At 40.6% G+C, this 14,817-nt stretch overlaps 1 protein-coding gene across 1 annotated transcript; it reads left to right on the plus strand.

Moving 5' to 3' along the window:
- Positions 1-3,501: 3,501 nt before the first annotated feature.
- On the plus strand, positions 3,502-13,640 carry slc17a5 (solute carrier family 17 member 5). The gene is made up of 11 exons (XM_013134205.3): positions 3,502-3,834; positions 8,081-8,274; positions 8,457-8,690; positions 8,992-9,079; positions 9,181-9,267; positions 9,613-9,731; positions 10,118-10,279; positions 11,622-11,754; positions 12,126-12,273; positions 12,415-12,505; positions 12,813-13,640. Exons 1-11 carry the CDS (start codon positions 3,750-3,752, stop codon positions 12,948-12,950), a joined length of 1,479 nt encoding a protein of 492 aa, XP_012989659.2. The 5' UTR covers positions 3,502-3,749; the 3' UTR covers positions 12,951-13,640.
- Positions 13,641-14,817: the final 1,177 nt, after the last annotated feature.

Here is a 14,817-nt window from a genome sequence, read left to right on the forward strand (position 1 = left end):
TGTTGCGATGCACCTGTCATCCTTAGAATCTGTGACAAAACCAAATTCTTTATTCTCTGAAAGAATCCATGATGTTTCTATGGTCTTTTCACTGGACAACCTTGTGGGTTAACCTGCTCTGTCTGACATAGTTCATCAATATTAAGGTCTGGCATTACGGCCACCTTTTACTGGCCAGTAGCCCCAATCATCCAGTCACAGACTTTTCCGGAAAGTACTGTACTTTAGGATGGAAGGGAAAAAGTAGAGAATTAAATAGGGCATTCGTGTCATTTCATACTGTACTGTCACTGTCTAAAGTCCACAAATTGTAAGTCTCAGATATTTTTAATAATCAGGAAGATCTCAGAATTATGTGCTTATATTTGCATGCAAAATGACAACCCTCTTGTCTCACATAATGAACAAACCATACATTTGATGTGTCTACCTTAGAAGGTGTATGAACCCAAATGAGTGGACTTCAAAATATTGGCTTGTTGGAGAAAACTAATTATGTTTTATCCTATGGATGTTAAATGACATGAGTAAGCTTCTTGTAAAGACTAGCAAAATACTTTTGAAGGAAAACAACCTGGGCTGAATACATCTATCAAAAACAATTTTGAAGAATAAAAGACAATCTTGGCTGAACACACAATCTTAAAAATCCATTACTTTCATTGTTGTACAGAATAACCTTTCTTTAAGGATACTTTCAGATTCTGAAAATATCACCAAACAGGTCAGGGACAAAGTTGTGGTGGAGAACAGATTGGTTATGAAAAATATCAGAAATTTGGAAAATCCCACAGAGCAACTTTAAATCCATTATTAAAAAATGGAAAGAATATGGCACCACAACAAACCTGCCAAGAGAAAGACTCCCATCAAAACTCACGGACCAGGCAAGGAGGGCATTAATCATAGAGGCAGCAAAGAGACCAAAGATAACACTAAAGGAGCTCCAAAGCGGAGATTGGAGTATTTGTCCATAGGACCACTTTAAGCCGTACACTCCACGGTAGAGTGGTTTAAGGGGAAACATGTAAATGTGTTGGAATGGCCTAGTTAAGGAGCTGGAGCTGTTTTGCCTTGAACAGGGAAAAATTCCAGTGACTAGGTGTGCCAAGCTTATAGAAACATTCCCAAAGAGACTTGCAGCTGTAATTGCTGCAAACGTTGGCTCTACAAAGTATTGACTTGGAGGGGGTGAATAGTTATGCTCACTCAGGTTTTGAGATTTTTTGTCTGACTGTTTTTTATAATTGCTAACAAGCATTTACCTATACTTAAGATACCTTTTACCTATAATTAAGATTAACCAAATGGATAATTTTCTGCTCAAAACCACATTCTGTTTATTAAATACCAACTCTGCATTTGAAAATGCAAAAAAGCTTTCTTCATATACACTAACTTGTTTAAAACACGGCAAACATGACTCAATATCTAATAATTCTACCAAAACACTAGCACATTTTCTGTCCAAGAGGAACATATTGTCAATCATAGCACAACAACTTTCAAAATACTGACAGTTGATTACACTACAAGTATGGCATTACTTTTCATGTGTAAGTTCTACTTACATACAATAGACAATATGAACCACTACAGTTTTTGGTAGTGTCAAACGTGTGCATTTGTGGCAACATACTATCTGAAAGTGAATAAGTCATCTTTAAAGTATGTACAGTAGAAAAAAGAAAAGAAACGCTTGGCCTTTTCCACCCCTGGCAATCTTCAGGTGAGATGTCTCTTCAGCTGGCAACCATTGCATCCAGGAGGGACATTTGGTCATGTGACCAATCCTACAATGGCATGCTCTTGGACTTGCAGAGGAAGACGTTGCGTCTTTTAGAGGAACAAAAATACAACATATGTATTTGCATTGGGACTGGTGGGCTACACAGTGGCACAAAAAGTGGGTATGCGCTACCATGGGGGGTGCCAAAGCGGTAGTTAAATTTTTTTTAAATAATCAAAGTTATATACATTTATATAAAAGTTATATAAGTTATTATATGTATAAAAAGTTATAAACATTTTAGAGGACTAACAGGCTAGGCACCGGTGCCCTCATAAGATTCCATCATAGAATTTATTTAGACATAGAAGGGTAATATCGCGAGTGGGCGGGGGCGCCGTGAGCGCGGAGTGAGCAGCAGTAACTTTAGTGTATATATTTGTGTACATATACCTTATAATTATGGTAGGCTTACAGTGTCTGTCTGATATACTTTCAAAATAAGCCTTTATTATTTCAAGCCCATACATGATGATGTCCGGCACACTTTTTTATTTGGGGGGGCGCCAAAATTGTTTCTGCATACCCCCCTAACACTGGGTAGTTGCGCCCCTGGGGCTACAGTTATGGTGGGACATAGCAACAGTAATGATAGAAGAAGCCCTTCTGAAATGCATTACTCTACTGTTGGTTTGTTGAAAATTTGGGATAATGGAAGCCACGGTTGACCTTCTGAAATTAGTCTGGACTCTTTCAACAGCTTCTCTCAGTGATAGACCAGGGTTTATCACATGGTCTATGATGGTGAACCTCTGCTTGAGTGAGCTTGAAGGAGACTGGAAGGGGTTTGACTCGTTAAACTCCACCCACATTGAGGCCGGCCCCAAACTGCACACGCAGCGACATCCTATTTTTTACAGTCTATGGTCATCCTGCACAATGAAATTCTTGTGACTTGGCACCCGACAACTACATAGCGAGAATTTAGAAAGAAAAGGGAAAAAAAGCCTAAATATAGCCACACAAAAAGCAATACCGAAATATACATAACACTGTACTCTAGCAGCAGTTTAAAAAGAGTGCTGTAAACTAACAGCAATCTGGGTAGAAGTATTGAACATTATAAGTATGGCAATATACATAACAAATAGCTTATGAATGTTGGCATATAGCACACTACAACTACGTAGTGAGAATTAGGATGGAAAAAATATATACAGCCCAAATATAGCAAAAAATAACCCATAATATACATAACACTGTACACAAGCAGCAGTTTAGAAGAGTACTGTAAACTAGCAGCAACACTGGTAGTAGTATAGAATATTATAGAAATGGCAATAATGTACATACGTAAACTAGCATCAATTCTAGAAAGAGTATGGTTGGGAATATGAGCAGTATGGAAGAGGTATTGACTATTATAGTTACATGAGTGTAATATGCTTATGAATGATGCACGCAAAGGAACATATTTAGCCTTAGGTGCCTGAACAAACTGAGCAAATATTGAGAGCAAATAAACCAGGTGCATGTGAGTGGAGGGCCAAGGGTGCCGGGGAATGTGCCATTTTGATGATTCAGCAGTCCAATGTGCTTCCTTTCCTGTAGGCGGTGAAAGTGAATACGAAAAGACTCATATTATACATTCTTTGGTCTGTCTTCCGGTTTCTCTGCTTTAGACACATTCGAAATCCCGCCCAAATATAAAAAAAAAATGTAAACAGACATTTTGGTCTGCTTATTGTCGCCCCCCCGGTGGATGTATAAACCAGGGCAAAGCTGGTTTATTGTTCTGATCAGAACTCACGGGTGGAACAAGCAGAACATGACTCCGCTTATTGCCTCCGCCCAACCAGAAAATATGTTTTTCAGTCTCTATTCCTGTACTGTCTCTAGTGGAGACACTGGTTCTTCCCAAAACTTCCGGCCTCCGTTCTCGTGATTCATTCAATGCTGGCTGCATAGAAGGGATGACTGCTTCGTAGTTGTGCGTAAACACTTCGAATTCGGATGTGAAATGGACAGATATGAATCAGAAACGGAGACCGATGAACAAGACCAACCATTGTTAATCAATCGACAAGATGATGAAGTTGAAAGAGGTGAGTGCGACTGGGAACGGAGTTATGTTGACTAGCTAACAGACAGATTTTGTACTCTAAATAGCTAGCTAGTTGGCAGTATGTCATCAAATATTTGCAATCTTAGAATTTATATTCGCATAAGCTACAGTAAAACAGCAATTTGCTAATTACGAATGATCTACTCTGTTAAATTATATATAACAGTTAACTAGCTAGCTAACTGCTTGCATACTGTATCACTTGACACAGGTCAGATAATTGAAAGAAAGCGTACACACATCAGTTTATCCCAATTTAAGGGCATTTATGCTCTAAAATAAATGCATTAAGATTGCTCGTCAGATGGATTTGAAAGAAAAATAAACATTCCTTACTCCGGGACATTCGGACTATAACAATGGGAAATGGACATGGGCTGATATGTATAACGTTAAGCACTTTAAAAAAAAAAAAACAACGCAGACGCAGGTTGCTTCTTTTTCTTTGTTCTGTATCACGATTCATGTTGGACCAGGTGTAAGGAATATTTAATCCTCCAGTGTCTGTTTGCGCATGCATGTCAGTCCACTGGGATAGCTAGGTCTAGATCTTTGCTAATGTTGCCCATTCTGGGCAAAGTTATAATTGTGAGAAAGCGGATGTATCGCAATTAAGGATAAGAATACTCCTGAATTGTTCATTATTATACCAACTGCTACACAACGTTTAGTGAACTACTGAGTGATGTTTGTCCTCATGATTGTTAACGATATTCACAGAAATACGTTTTTGTCCCGTTAGGTTGTCGACATTTGGGCATAACCCCGTGCCAGCTCACGGGAATAAAAATTATAGTCTATTCATTCCTCAAATTAAGCGCCAGGAAATAATTACTTCAAGCCAAATATATTACAAATTTTTTATAACTAAACAAGATGCGCATATAGGGAAGTCGAGTGGGCAGAGCCTTGAATGATTAGCATGTCTTCATAAAGAAGCACATACACTGTTAAGTGTGCGTGTGCAATAACTACATTCGCCCTGCGCTCAATGCTTTTTAAAACTTTGGAAAGGGATGAAGGTTAAATAACTCATTCTACAAAATCTGCTTTATTCCTTATGGTTGTCTCCTGATCTATTGGCAGATGTAATACATTTTTAATTGGCCACTGCTGCACAGTACAGCTGCGTCCTAGCGGCAATATGTTTGAATCCTGGTCGCAGTATACCGACAATGACCGATGGTCCAGCACCTGACAGCACAATTTGCCTCAGTGTTGCCCAGGGGGGCCGGGTTGCAGTCCTGCAGGGCTGCCTTGTTAAGTTGTACTCTAGTGACTCCTCATGGTAGGACGGACACCTGCATTCTCAGTCATGTTTGTTTAAATGAACAGTATAAGAATCATAAAGGCTTGGTAAGACATTGGAGGAAATGTCTCAATCTTCAATATCCTGTAAGTGCTGTGGAGCTGTTGCCATGAGGCAAGGCCATAAACCAAATTGGGAGAAGATAAAAATTAGGTTAAAAAATGCATTTACAACTGGCTGTGATGCATGTACACTCATGTCTTCAGTGTGGTGACCACTTGCCCCATTTACTTTTTTATCGTCTCCACATAGGAGATATGCTTTTCCCTAATTCGGTACATCTCAACCTTCTTACCTTTAACAGGACACTCAGGGAAGGAGTATGAGCTCCATCCCAGTTGCAGAATGTTACATTCATAGACTAAATACGCTTCCCATCTGAAAACCACTTGATACGTCACTACACCTTTAGAACAATAATTGTTGTGACTTGTTCATGTATGCTCTGCATACCTCATATATCCGAGCTTGACATGCAAGCAAAGTCTCGTAACTTCAATTAGATTTCCACACAGGTGTTTTGAACTGACCATGAGCTTGCTATCAATCGGTCTGATAAGACCACAGATAAAACACCTTTGACTGGTACCCTAATTTGAAGAGAGAATGCAGGATACTGACAATTATGGAAATTTCATACAAGAAATGCAGCATCAGACGGATACTCGTTTTACACTTAACTGGTTGCTAGTATGTTCTATTCTATGATTTCAGTTTCAAGCAACAGTTATTTTTTATTAGCCAGCAAGTTTACTAAGCTACGCCACCTGACAACTCCACAACATTGTTGCGTACCTGTGTGATAAGCAATTCTTGACAGGTGGGGGAAAATGACACCATGCATCTGTCCCAGCTCAAGTTTTAAAGCTACTACTACTTCCATGGTACTACAGGGGTCCGCAAACATAAAATGCATGTCGCCATCTCTGAGAATTCAGTCCAGCCTCAATGAGTGTTTATTGTTTCAAGTATAAAAAAAAAGATCCCAGCATGCTTTTTTTCTTTTGACACACTGTTTATTTCAAAGGGGTTGAAAAAGAAGTTATAGGGCACAGGCTGATTGAATAATTCTCTGTGCTAGGATACACTTCTGTGTGGAGGTATGTTGGTTGCATAAGCCTGACTAATTAGTTGCGGGCCGCAATCTCAACGATTTACCACAAGGTTTTGCATCATCGCTGACATCCGTTTATTGATTATGTCACAGGTTGTTTTAGGCCATGGTCTTGAAAGGATTAGATAACTTCTCATCCCTTATGTGACTTCTGCTGTGCACACTAAATAAGAAATATTTGGATGTGTGCTTACACCTTTTTTGGATGTGTGCTTATCATATAAATTACATCCTCAGTATTTTTTGGCTAGGCCTAATTCATATACTCAATGCTTGTACATGTCTATTGTATAGGCCTATTAGAGAATCAAAATTAGCTGGCTTCATTCCCCTTCCCCGACTCTGCCTTTATATGTAAGCATTCAAAATGTGTTAAATTTGCCTACATATGCAACGCTCCTGTAGCAAAGTGAAGCCAGAAGACCTCATACTACCAACCTTTGTATATTTTGTCAATCAGAATTGATTAGACACATTGAGTTCAAGAACCAGGCTCGAAGAGCATGTGGGGAAAAACTCAAGTGGGATGTTGGCATTGATATCTACCTTCTTGCCAGGTAAGAGCTTAGGCATTTGTTTCAACATCTGTTCACAAGACTGCCATGTTGGTATGAGCCTTGCGGTCGGATGTGGGATGATGTGCGGCAGTATGAGGTGGAGGTGGGGATCGCCGTGTATACAAAATGATATGTAGCAGTCGCCATGTTATGTGACACGTGTCTTTTGAGTCTGCTACGTTAGGCTTTCTGCTCTAACAAACCCAATTTTGGAGATTGCCCTGTGGTTTTAATGATGTAATCTTGTTGCATTTTGAGTTAGACGGGAGATAAAAACCTAACCAAATTTGCCTAACGGATAGGGCCAACTAGCAGCCTGACATGAACAGCTGTAAAATATAAGGAAAATGGTCTAACATTTGACCTTAATAACCGTCAGCTCATTTTTGCAATTGTAGCATTGCCACAGTAAAATAATTGTAATCACTCATTCATATAGCTTTCCATACAGAATCTCAGGTGTATTAAAAAAAGCTAGAGATAAAAGGTGGTGATTGAAGCCGTGCAGAAAGCGAGTGGCGGTGGCCACCAGTGGTCAAACCAGGGAGGGACAAACACTGGTCCAACATGCAGGCCCAGGGCTCTTCATTAAGGACCTTACAGCTACTTCTGTTAGCAGGCTGGAGCAGCATCATTGATAACTCATTTCTCCACGGTCTTGTTTGTCATTCTCTTGCTAACACTTTCTGCCCTTACAAGTACATTGTAAGAGAAACTGATTTTTCTCATGCATTTTGTGCGTGTTCCCGATTTACTGTATTCAATTATCAAATATTATTTCCAGACCTGGTCCTGAACAGATGGAAGAAGCTTATATGCTTAACCTATAAAATGAAGTTATCATCCTGTTCACTCTGAGTTGCAGTTGTGCTACCTTCTGTTTCTTGGTTTAGATTCCCCTTGGTTAATGAGTACACTGACGCGTGACACCATTATTATGACAGCCTTAAGAGGAATAGTGGCCAAGTTGCAAATACACTTTGTAGAAATAATTATTTGGTTGATAAAAGGGACCATGGTTTACCTATACAAAACTTCAGTAATAGCTCACCCATAGCAAGCCTAATGGGAGAAAAACAATGTTGTGTAATATTGTGACAGAACATACTACCACTGCGTCTTGTTTCATCAGCGTTAGCCTTGTAATAATAATGGATCCCAGTGACACAACGTTTCTGCCTGGTCCGTTTCCAATGGAGTACGGCATCTCACTGTTTGCCTTCTCTCTCCCCTCCACCTCCCCCAGCCCCTGCCTGCTGTTCGTCGAGGTATGCTCTGTCCTTCCTCTCTTGTTATGGTTTCTTCGTGGCCTACGCCCTCCGGGTGAACCTCAGCGTTGCCATGGTGGACATGCTTAATAACACTGGCGTCAGTGGCAACACCAGCACTTCAGTGTGTCCTGCACACTTTAACCCCCCCCGGCCCAAGCACAACCACACTGTGAGTAACAGTACATCGACCACTATGACTGCACGCATTACCCAATCTGTGTGACCCAACAATCACAACAACACATGATGAGCCAATACAACACTCCTGTTTGCCCTGGCCCGAAAGTCTAAGGATTATCTGTCTGTCTGTCTCTCTCTCTCTGTGTGTGTGTGTATGTGTGTGTGTGGCAGGCCAGTGTGTATGACTGGGACTCTGAGACTCAGGGCTGGATCCTAGGCTCCTTCTTCTATGGCTATATCTTGACTCAGATCCCAGGGGGCTATCTGGCACGAAAGTATGGGGCCAAATGGCTGCTGGGCCTGGGAATTCTGGGAACTGTAGTCTTCACCCTCCTCACCCCTGTGGCTGCTGACCTGGGTGCTGGGTACCTCATCGCTGTCAGGGTGCTTGAGGGCATCGGAGAGGTGTGTATACGCAGCGGGGATTTAAGCTCTGTGAGGACCTGCACAATAGCATCAGAAGGACCACTAATAACATGAAAAACATGTTGTTCTTTTTGATATTACACATTAGTTTTGTTAGGTATATGTTGGGCATTTTATTCATAAAGGAGGGCAAAAGAAAGATAAAGGAGAGAGCGTACTTTGATAGCAGTGGGCTGGAATAAAACTGAGGCGGTGTTGAGTTTGAACACTGGAGGCCGTGGCTTAGAGCGCTAGACCATTGTAGTCCATGACCCGGATATTCTTTTGTATTTGTCAACAGGGAGTGACGTTTCCCGCCATGCACGCCATGTGGGCCTCTTGGGCCCCGCCACTGGAGAGGAGCCGCTTGCTAACCATCGCTTACACCGGTAATGCAGCCCCCTGCCTAGACCCTGCCTTACTCTGGGGACCCTTGTTGCAGGTGTAGCTTCTACTGTTGTTGAGCTGAGGTGGTTTATTTCATCTCCAGGTGCTCAGCTGGGTACCGTGGTGGCCCTTCCCCTGTCCGGTCAGATATGCTTCTACCTCGACTGGACCTGGGTCTTCTATATATTTGGTGAGGAGCTATTTGAAAACAGGGATGTGAAACTGGATGTGTCAGCGTTCAGCCAGTTACAAACATTGGTTTTCCATATTGTCAGCTGGCTGTTTTTTTTCCACAGTGACTGCCTTGTCCTTGACTATGCTTACTCATGCAATCAATGCGGACTCTTTTGCCTTGTTTACACAGTCTGAGAGATTGAAAATATGATGGGGGGGGGGGGGGATTTAAGTGCATGTTGTAAGCAATGCCTTTAGTTACATTTTAGTCATTAAATGTTGCTAAGAGTGACTCCCCGTTAGTGCATTTTGTACCATTAGTGGACTATTTGAGTGTGTGTGTGTGTGTGTGTGTGTTTAGGTATTGTGGGGATTGTGTGGTTTATCCTGTGGGCTTTCCTTGTGAGTAACACTCCCAGCACACACCCACGGATCTCCGAGCAGGAGAGACTCTACATCCTTTCCACCCTGAATAAGGAGGTATGTGGCCAGAAATGGTAGTGTCTGACCATGATCCATGGTCCAGCATGTCCTGGCAAAATGTTGGACTATGGATGTCAGACTCATAAAAATATGGTACATGACTATAATGTGGACCACAGAGGTCATAAATCCAATAAAGTTATGTATGATGATAAAAAAAAAAGAGTTCAAAGTACTTTAGCAGTGAGAAATGGGCCACTATTTGGTGCTAAAGCAATCTGAACAGGAGAAACTGGCTTGTTTATGACCCAATGCTTTTATATGCAAACCTTTTACTTATTTCACATTTATTATACAACCCTTGGCAGACCGGTGATAGTTTTTCCTCATGTGCAACTCTGGTGGTATTTTATGATGGCTGTCTTGGTTGCTCTCTCGTTTAGCACTCTCCATTGGGGAACCATATCCCCTGGGCATCCATCTTGACATCCTTGCCCCTGTGGGCCATAGTGGTGGCTCACTTCTCCTACAACTGGACCTTCTATACATTACTCACCCTGCTGCCGACGTACATGAGTAATGTGTTGGGCTTCAGTATCAAAGAGGTGAGGTATGAACAAGTGAACTGAGTCAGTCGCATGTTATGTTTACTTGTGTTTGTATTTACTTCTATTTTGTCGTCATTTTGAAAAACATTAAAACATTGTCACTGAAAGTGGGGGGTGGGTTATGTATCTGTATTTTCAAAATCAAAGGTATCATTTAGATCTAGATTTCATGTTTACTCAGCAAAATCTGACTTAAATTGTTTAAGTTGAAATTAAAGATGAATTAACAAATAAATAGACACTCCAGAGCTATTACTTGGTTTCACAGCCGTTGTCTTAACCCATAACCTTCAGTGTTTGGATACTGGCTTGGACATTGGACCAAGACATATTGTGCTGCTTTCATGATATTTTGCACATGTTCAACCCCCCCCCCTCTCAACTTTCCAGCATTATCAAATGTCTTAAAAAAGAAAACGCATACAATGACAGCTTTTATTGATTTAGTTATCAGTAAACATTATTTTATGATCTGTATTGCCAAAAAGCATTAAGACACCAGACATTTTCCCTATTATTTATGTTTACTTAGCAGTAGTCCTGTGTTCACCATAATTGCTCAAAGAAAAGCAGACCCTGCTATAATGAATTATAGTGGAGGTATGATAACGATTTGGGGTTTCTGTGCTGCTTCTGGGGGCCGTGACTATGTGAGACTAACAGTTTCTGTAGGTTTTCCTCCAGGTTTGATCCCAGGGCTGACCCTATTGTCTGTTTGTATTCATAACATTAAGCAGGCTGCTGGTCATTCCCACATCTACCTTTATGCTGAAGACCCTATCCTGTATGCGCCTGAGCTGAACACCCTACCAACCTCTTCTTTAATCTATGCTACAACAGAAAGACTTCAGCTCAGACTGAAGAACACTTCTCAACTTGCCAGTATGCTGACACCTACAAATACAGTATCTTGGTATATGGGCCTCTTTAACTGACCCTAGCTACACACATGGCATCAGACTCACTGGTACCAACTTATTTACAGGTTTTGACAGCCAGTTGTCTTTATTTCCCGTGTACCATAGTGTTTATTTGTATGGTCATTTTTTACACTGGTTCTATGTGCTGTCCTCTTCTCTTGCATTTGAATGCCTTGTTGTCTAAAATGACAGCTGTTTCTTGACTGGATTTACTGATTAAATAAGACCTATGAGCAGGTTATCAGAGGGCAGAGGCGTTGCTAGTGGCCAAATATTGCCCCTTGGAAAAAAAACAGCGCCCCTTGTGCACACAGCTGGTGATACCGTCAACACCAGTATGGTGCCAGAATATTATGAATGTATGACAACCAGCCACACACTCTATTAATAACCAAGTGTGTTCTGTGGTCCTCTGTCAGAACGGAGCCCTGTCGGCGTTGCCCTACATCGGCTGTGGACTGCTGGCTGTACTGGGAGGACAGCTGGCTGACTACCTGAGGGAGAAACGTTTCTACCGCACCGTGGTCGTCAGGAAAGTCTTCAGTCTTATAGGTGAGGAAGAGCGGCGTTGCAAGACGGACACGCGCTGTATATATTATATACTGTGTATTGATATGAATTGAACCACCCACACAACACGTGTCTCTCGGGTGCATGGTCCAGCGTGGTCTCGGGTGCATGGTCCAGCGTGGTCTCGAGTGCATCTAACATAGTAAACCTAAATCTGTGACAGACAATTTTGGTTTATCTTACATTAAGTTACATTATGCTCCAAAAACGTGATGTTATGAATTTACAACATAGAATGTGTTATGGTCAGGTATTACAGTAGTGAGGTTAGGATTAGGCATCAGTGGATTTAACTTGCAACAATTTGAGTCATGTTTAGGGTACAGCCTATGATTACAATAGTGTGTGTTTAGGTATGATCGGGCCGGCAGTGTTCATCGTGGCTGTTGGGCATACAGGATGTAACTACATCTTGGCTGTGGCCTTCCTCACCATCTCTTCCTCCCTGGGGGGAATGGTTGCCTCTGGCTTCAACATCAACCATCTTGACATCGCGCCATCGTAAGATACGGCTCATCACTACTGACACTTGCTGTGGTAGCACTTACATTTTGTGACCAGAAATATGCTTAGAAAAATGAAAGTGGGTGTTATCCAGTAATTAAGATCTTCTCGTGTAACCTATAATCTTTTCCCTTTTAGTTATGCTGGCATTTTGTTGGGAATCACCAACTCTTTTGCCACAATACCTGGTATGGTTGGACCAGTCATAGCAAGAGCCCTGACTAAAAATGTAAGACTCACAGCGGTTTTCATCATGTGTATATATCTTTTAGATAAGGAAATGTCAACATCACAAAAGACTTCACAATAACCCAAGACAGTTGTAAGTGTAGCCAAGTGAAAGGGGATCTGTGTTTTAGGCTCTGAATGCAGGTATATCTAGGCAGTTATCATAGGATCAGGTTACCCTTATCACATCCTATCCTTAACTAGTATTCTGGGGAAACATGAAACAGTAAGGCTTAGAAGTGTTTCGGAGTGGGTAACATAAACCTACTTTATCAAGCTAACAGATTGGCTCTGCTTTCTCTTTAAAGAACACTATCGAGGAGTGGCAGTCCGTGTTTTACATCTCTGCTGGTATCAATCTATTTGGAGCAGCATTCTATACTGTGTTTGGTCGAGGTGTGGTTCAACCCTGGGCTGTCCACAATCCCCATTCCCATGGCAACTGAGGGGAAACGCTGCAGACCAGAATCGCCTCAAAGCCATGGGATAGCTTCCTGTGTCACTCTTTACCAGGCTGGTCAATGCACAATGCCAGTGGGAAAACTTTTAAATATTTTAATGTTTTATTTTTGGTAAGTGGACCTAATAACGGGTATGATTATTTTAAATCAATTTTGTAATATTAGAATTTGTATGTAGTCCTGTTTCACAGTTTTTTATTTTATTTGTTTACAGGTAGGGTTTTGCACTTAATTTTTTTTAATTGTATCTAAAATTGCCTACATTCAATTAAGTTTTACATGGTCTGACATTTGAACAGGTAGCATTTTCACTTAGTCATCACAAGATGCTCAGGAGAAAAATAACTTGAAGCCATATAACCTAAGGTTCAATGTAGCACAGTGTCAACTGGAAGAAGATATTCTCTAAGGATAGAATCCATGTATAGCTGATCTGGTGAGTTTCTTTACTTGTGTCAAACTTGTTTTTTGGCCTTCTGCTTGTGCCTTAGTGATGGCCAGAGAGTGTACGACTATGACCATCATCAAAACAGTTGCAATACATATGACAGAAAACGGATAGAAACCTTGGCATTCCGTGTGTAAATCTGTTTAAAATGTATTTATTAATTGTTACTGATCTATTGTTTTATGTTTAATTAGAGATGGCCATTCGAGGCTTCATTACCGTTCTTCTAGCAGCAGGATATTATGCAGGATTATCAGTGCTAACTCAGATTTTCTTTTTCAAAATAAAAGGCATCATTGAAATATATAAGGCAATATAGTTAATTGAAATATATAAGGCAATATAGTTAATCTAATCTGTACATTTTATGTTTAAAGTCTTTTTCAATGTTATTCTTGTCTGTTCTTTTTCAGACTAGATAGTTAATTATATTGCCTTGTATATTACAAAGATGTCTTTTTGTGATAACTATCTGAAAAATCTGAATGCTGCCAGCAATATATCCTGCTGCTAGCAAAATATCCTGCTGCTAAAATAACGCTAATGAAGCCTCAAATGGCCATCACTATGTTTAATTGCTGGTCCAACCAAAAATAATTTTAAGGGACATCTGATGGTCTTTAAAAAATAAATCTTTTTCTGCACACTGACATTCCAGAGAATAATGGAGATCTGCTTTAAACACTACAGTACTTACTGTTACAACTTTTTTGGCTAACTGGATTGCTTTATGAGAGGGAACGATATATTGCATATATTTTTGGTTTCCCCAACAACTGTAATTATATTTGAGACCTCGTGGTCTGTTTCTCAAAAAGGGCCTTTTCTTGTTTAATGTTAGCTATATATCTTTATAGGCATTGTAAACGTCAAAGTAATCAATCTGGGACATTATCCATCTGTATATGCATTGTACACAATATAATAAATGTATGCCCATTTGACTTAGTCGCTTTAGGTAAAAACATTTGCTGAATGGCTTATACATAAAGCAATCAATATGATACCGGTTACTGCCAAAAAAAAGAATATGCCAACTTTTCTTAATAGTGTGTTGTGCCACTGTTGAAAGATTCAAAAGTATACTGAAGTGTTATACAGCGATGCTACACCAACCAAAAAAATTATAATTATGGTGGAAAATGCTGCTCCAGAATCTTGCATTTACATTTAGGTAAGTCAGCATACAATAACATCCAGAGAACCTTACACTAGTGCGTGCACACATTTTAATACTGGCGCCCAGCTTGCATCATATCCCCAACTCTGGCGCTGCCTGTGCTGAGAAACACAGGACTGTGGATTTTCACTGGGTCAAGATCTGCTGACTGAAACACTTATGGCATCTCATGAGCAGGTTGCGTAGCTATAATCTCAGCTAAATATGTCACCACAGTCTCCCTT

Source organism: Esox lucius, chromosome 6, assembly GCF_011004845.1.
Source record: "Esox lucius isolate fEsoLuc1 chromosome 6, fEsoLuc1.pri, whole genome shotgun sequence".
Taxonomy (NCBI): Eukaryota; Metazoa; Chordata; class Actinopteri; order Esociformes; family Esocidae; genus Esox; species Esox lucius.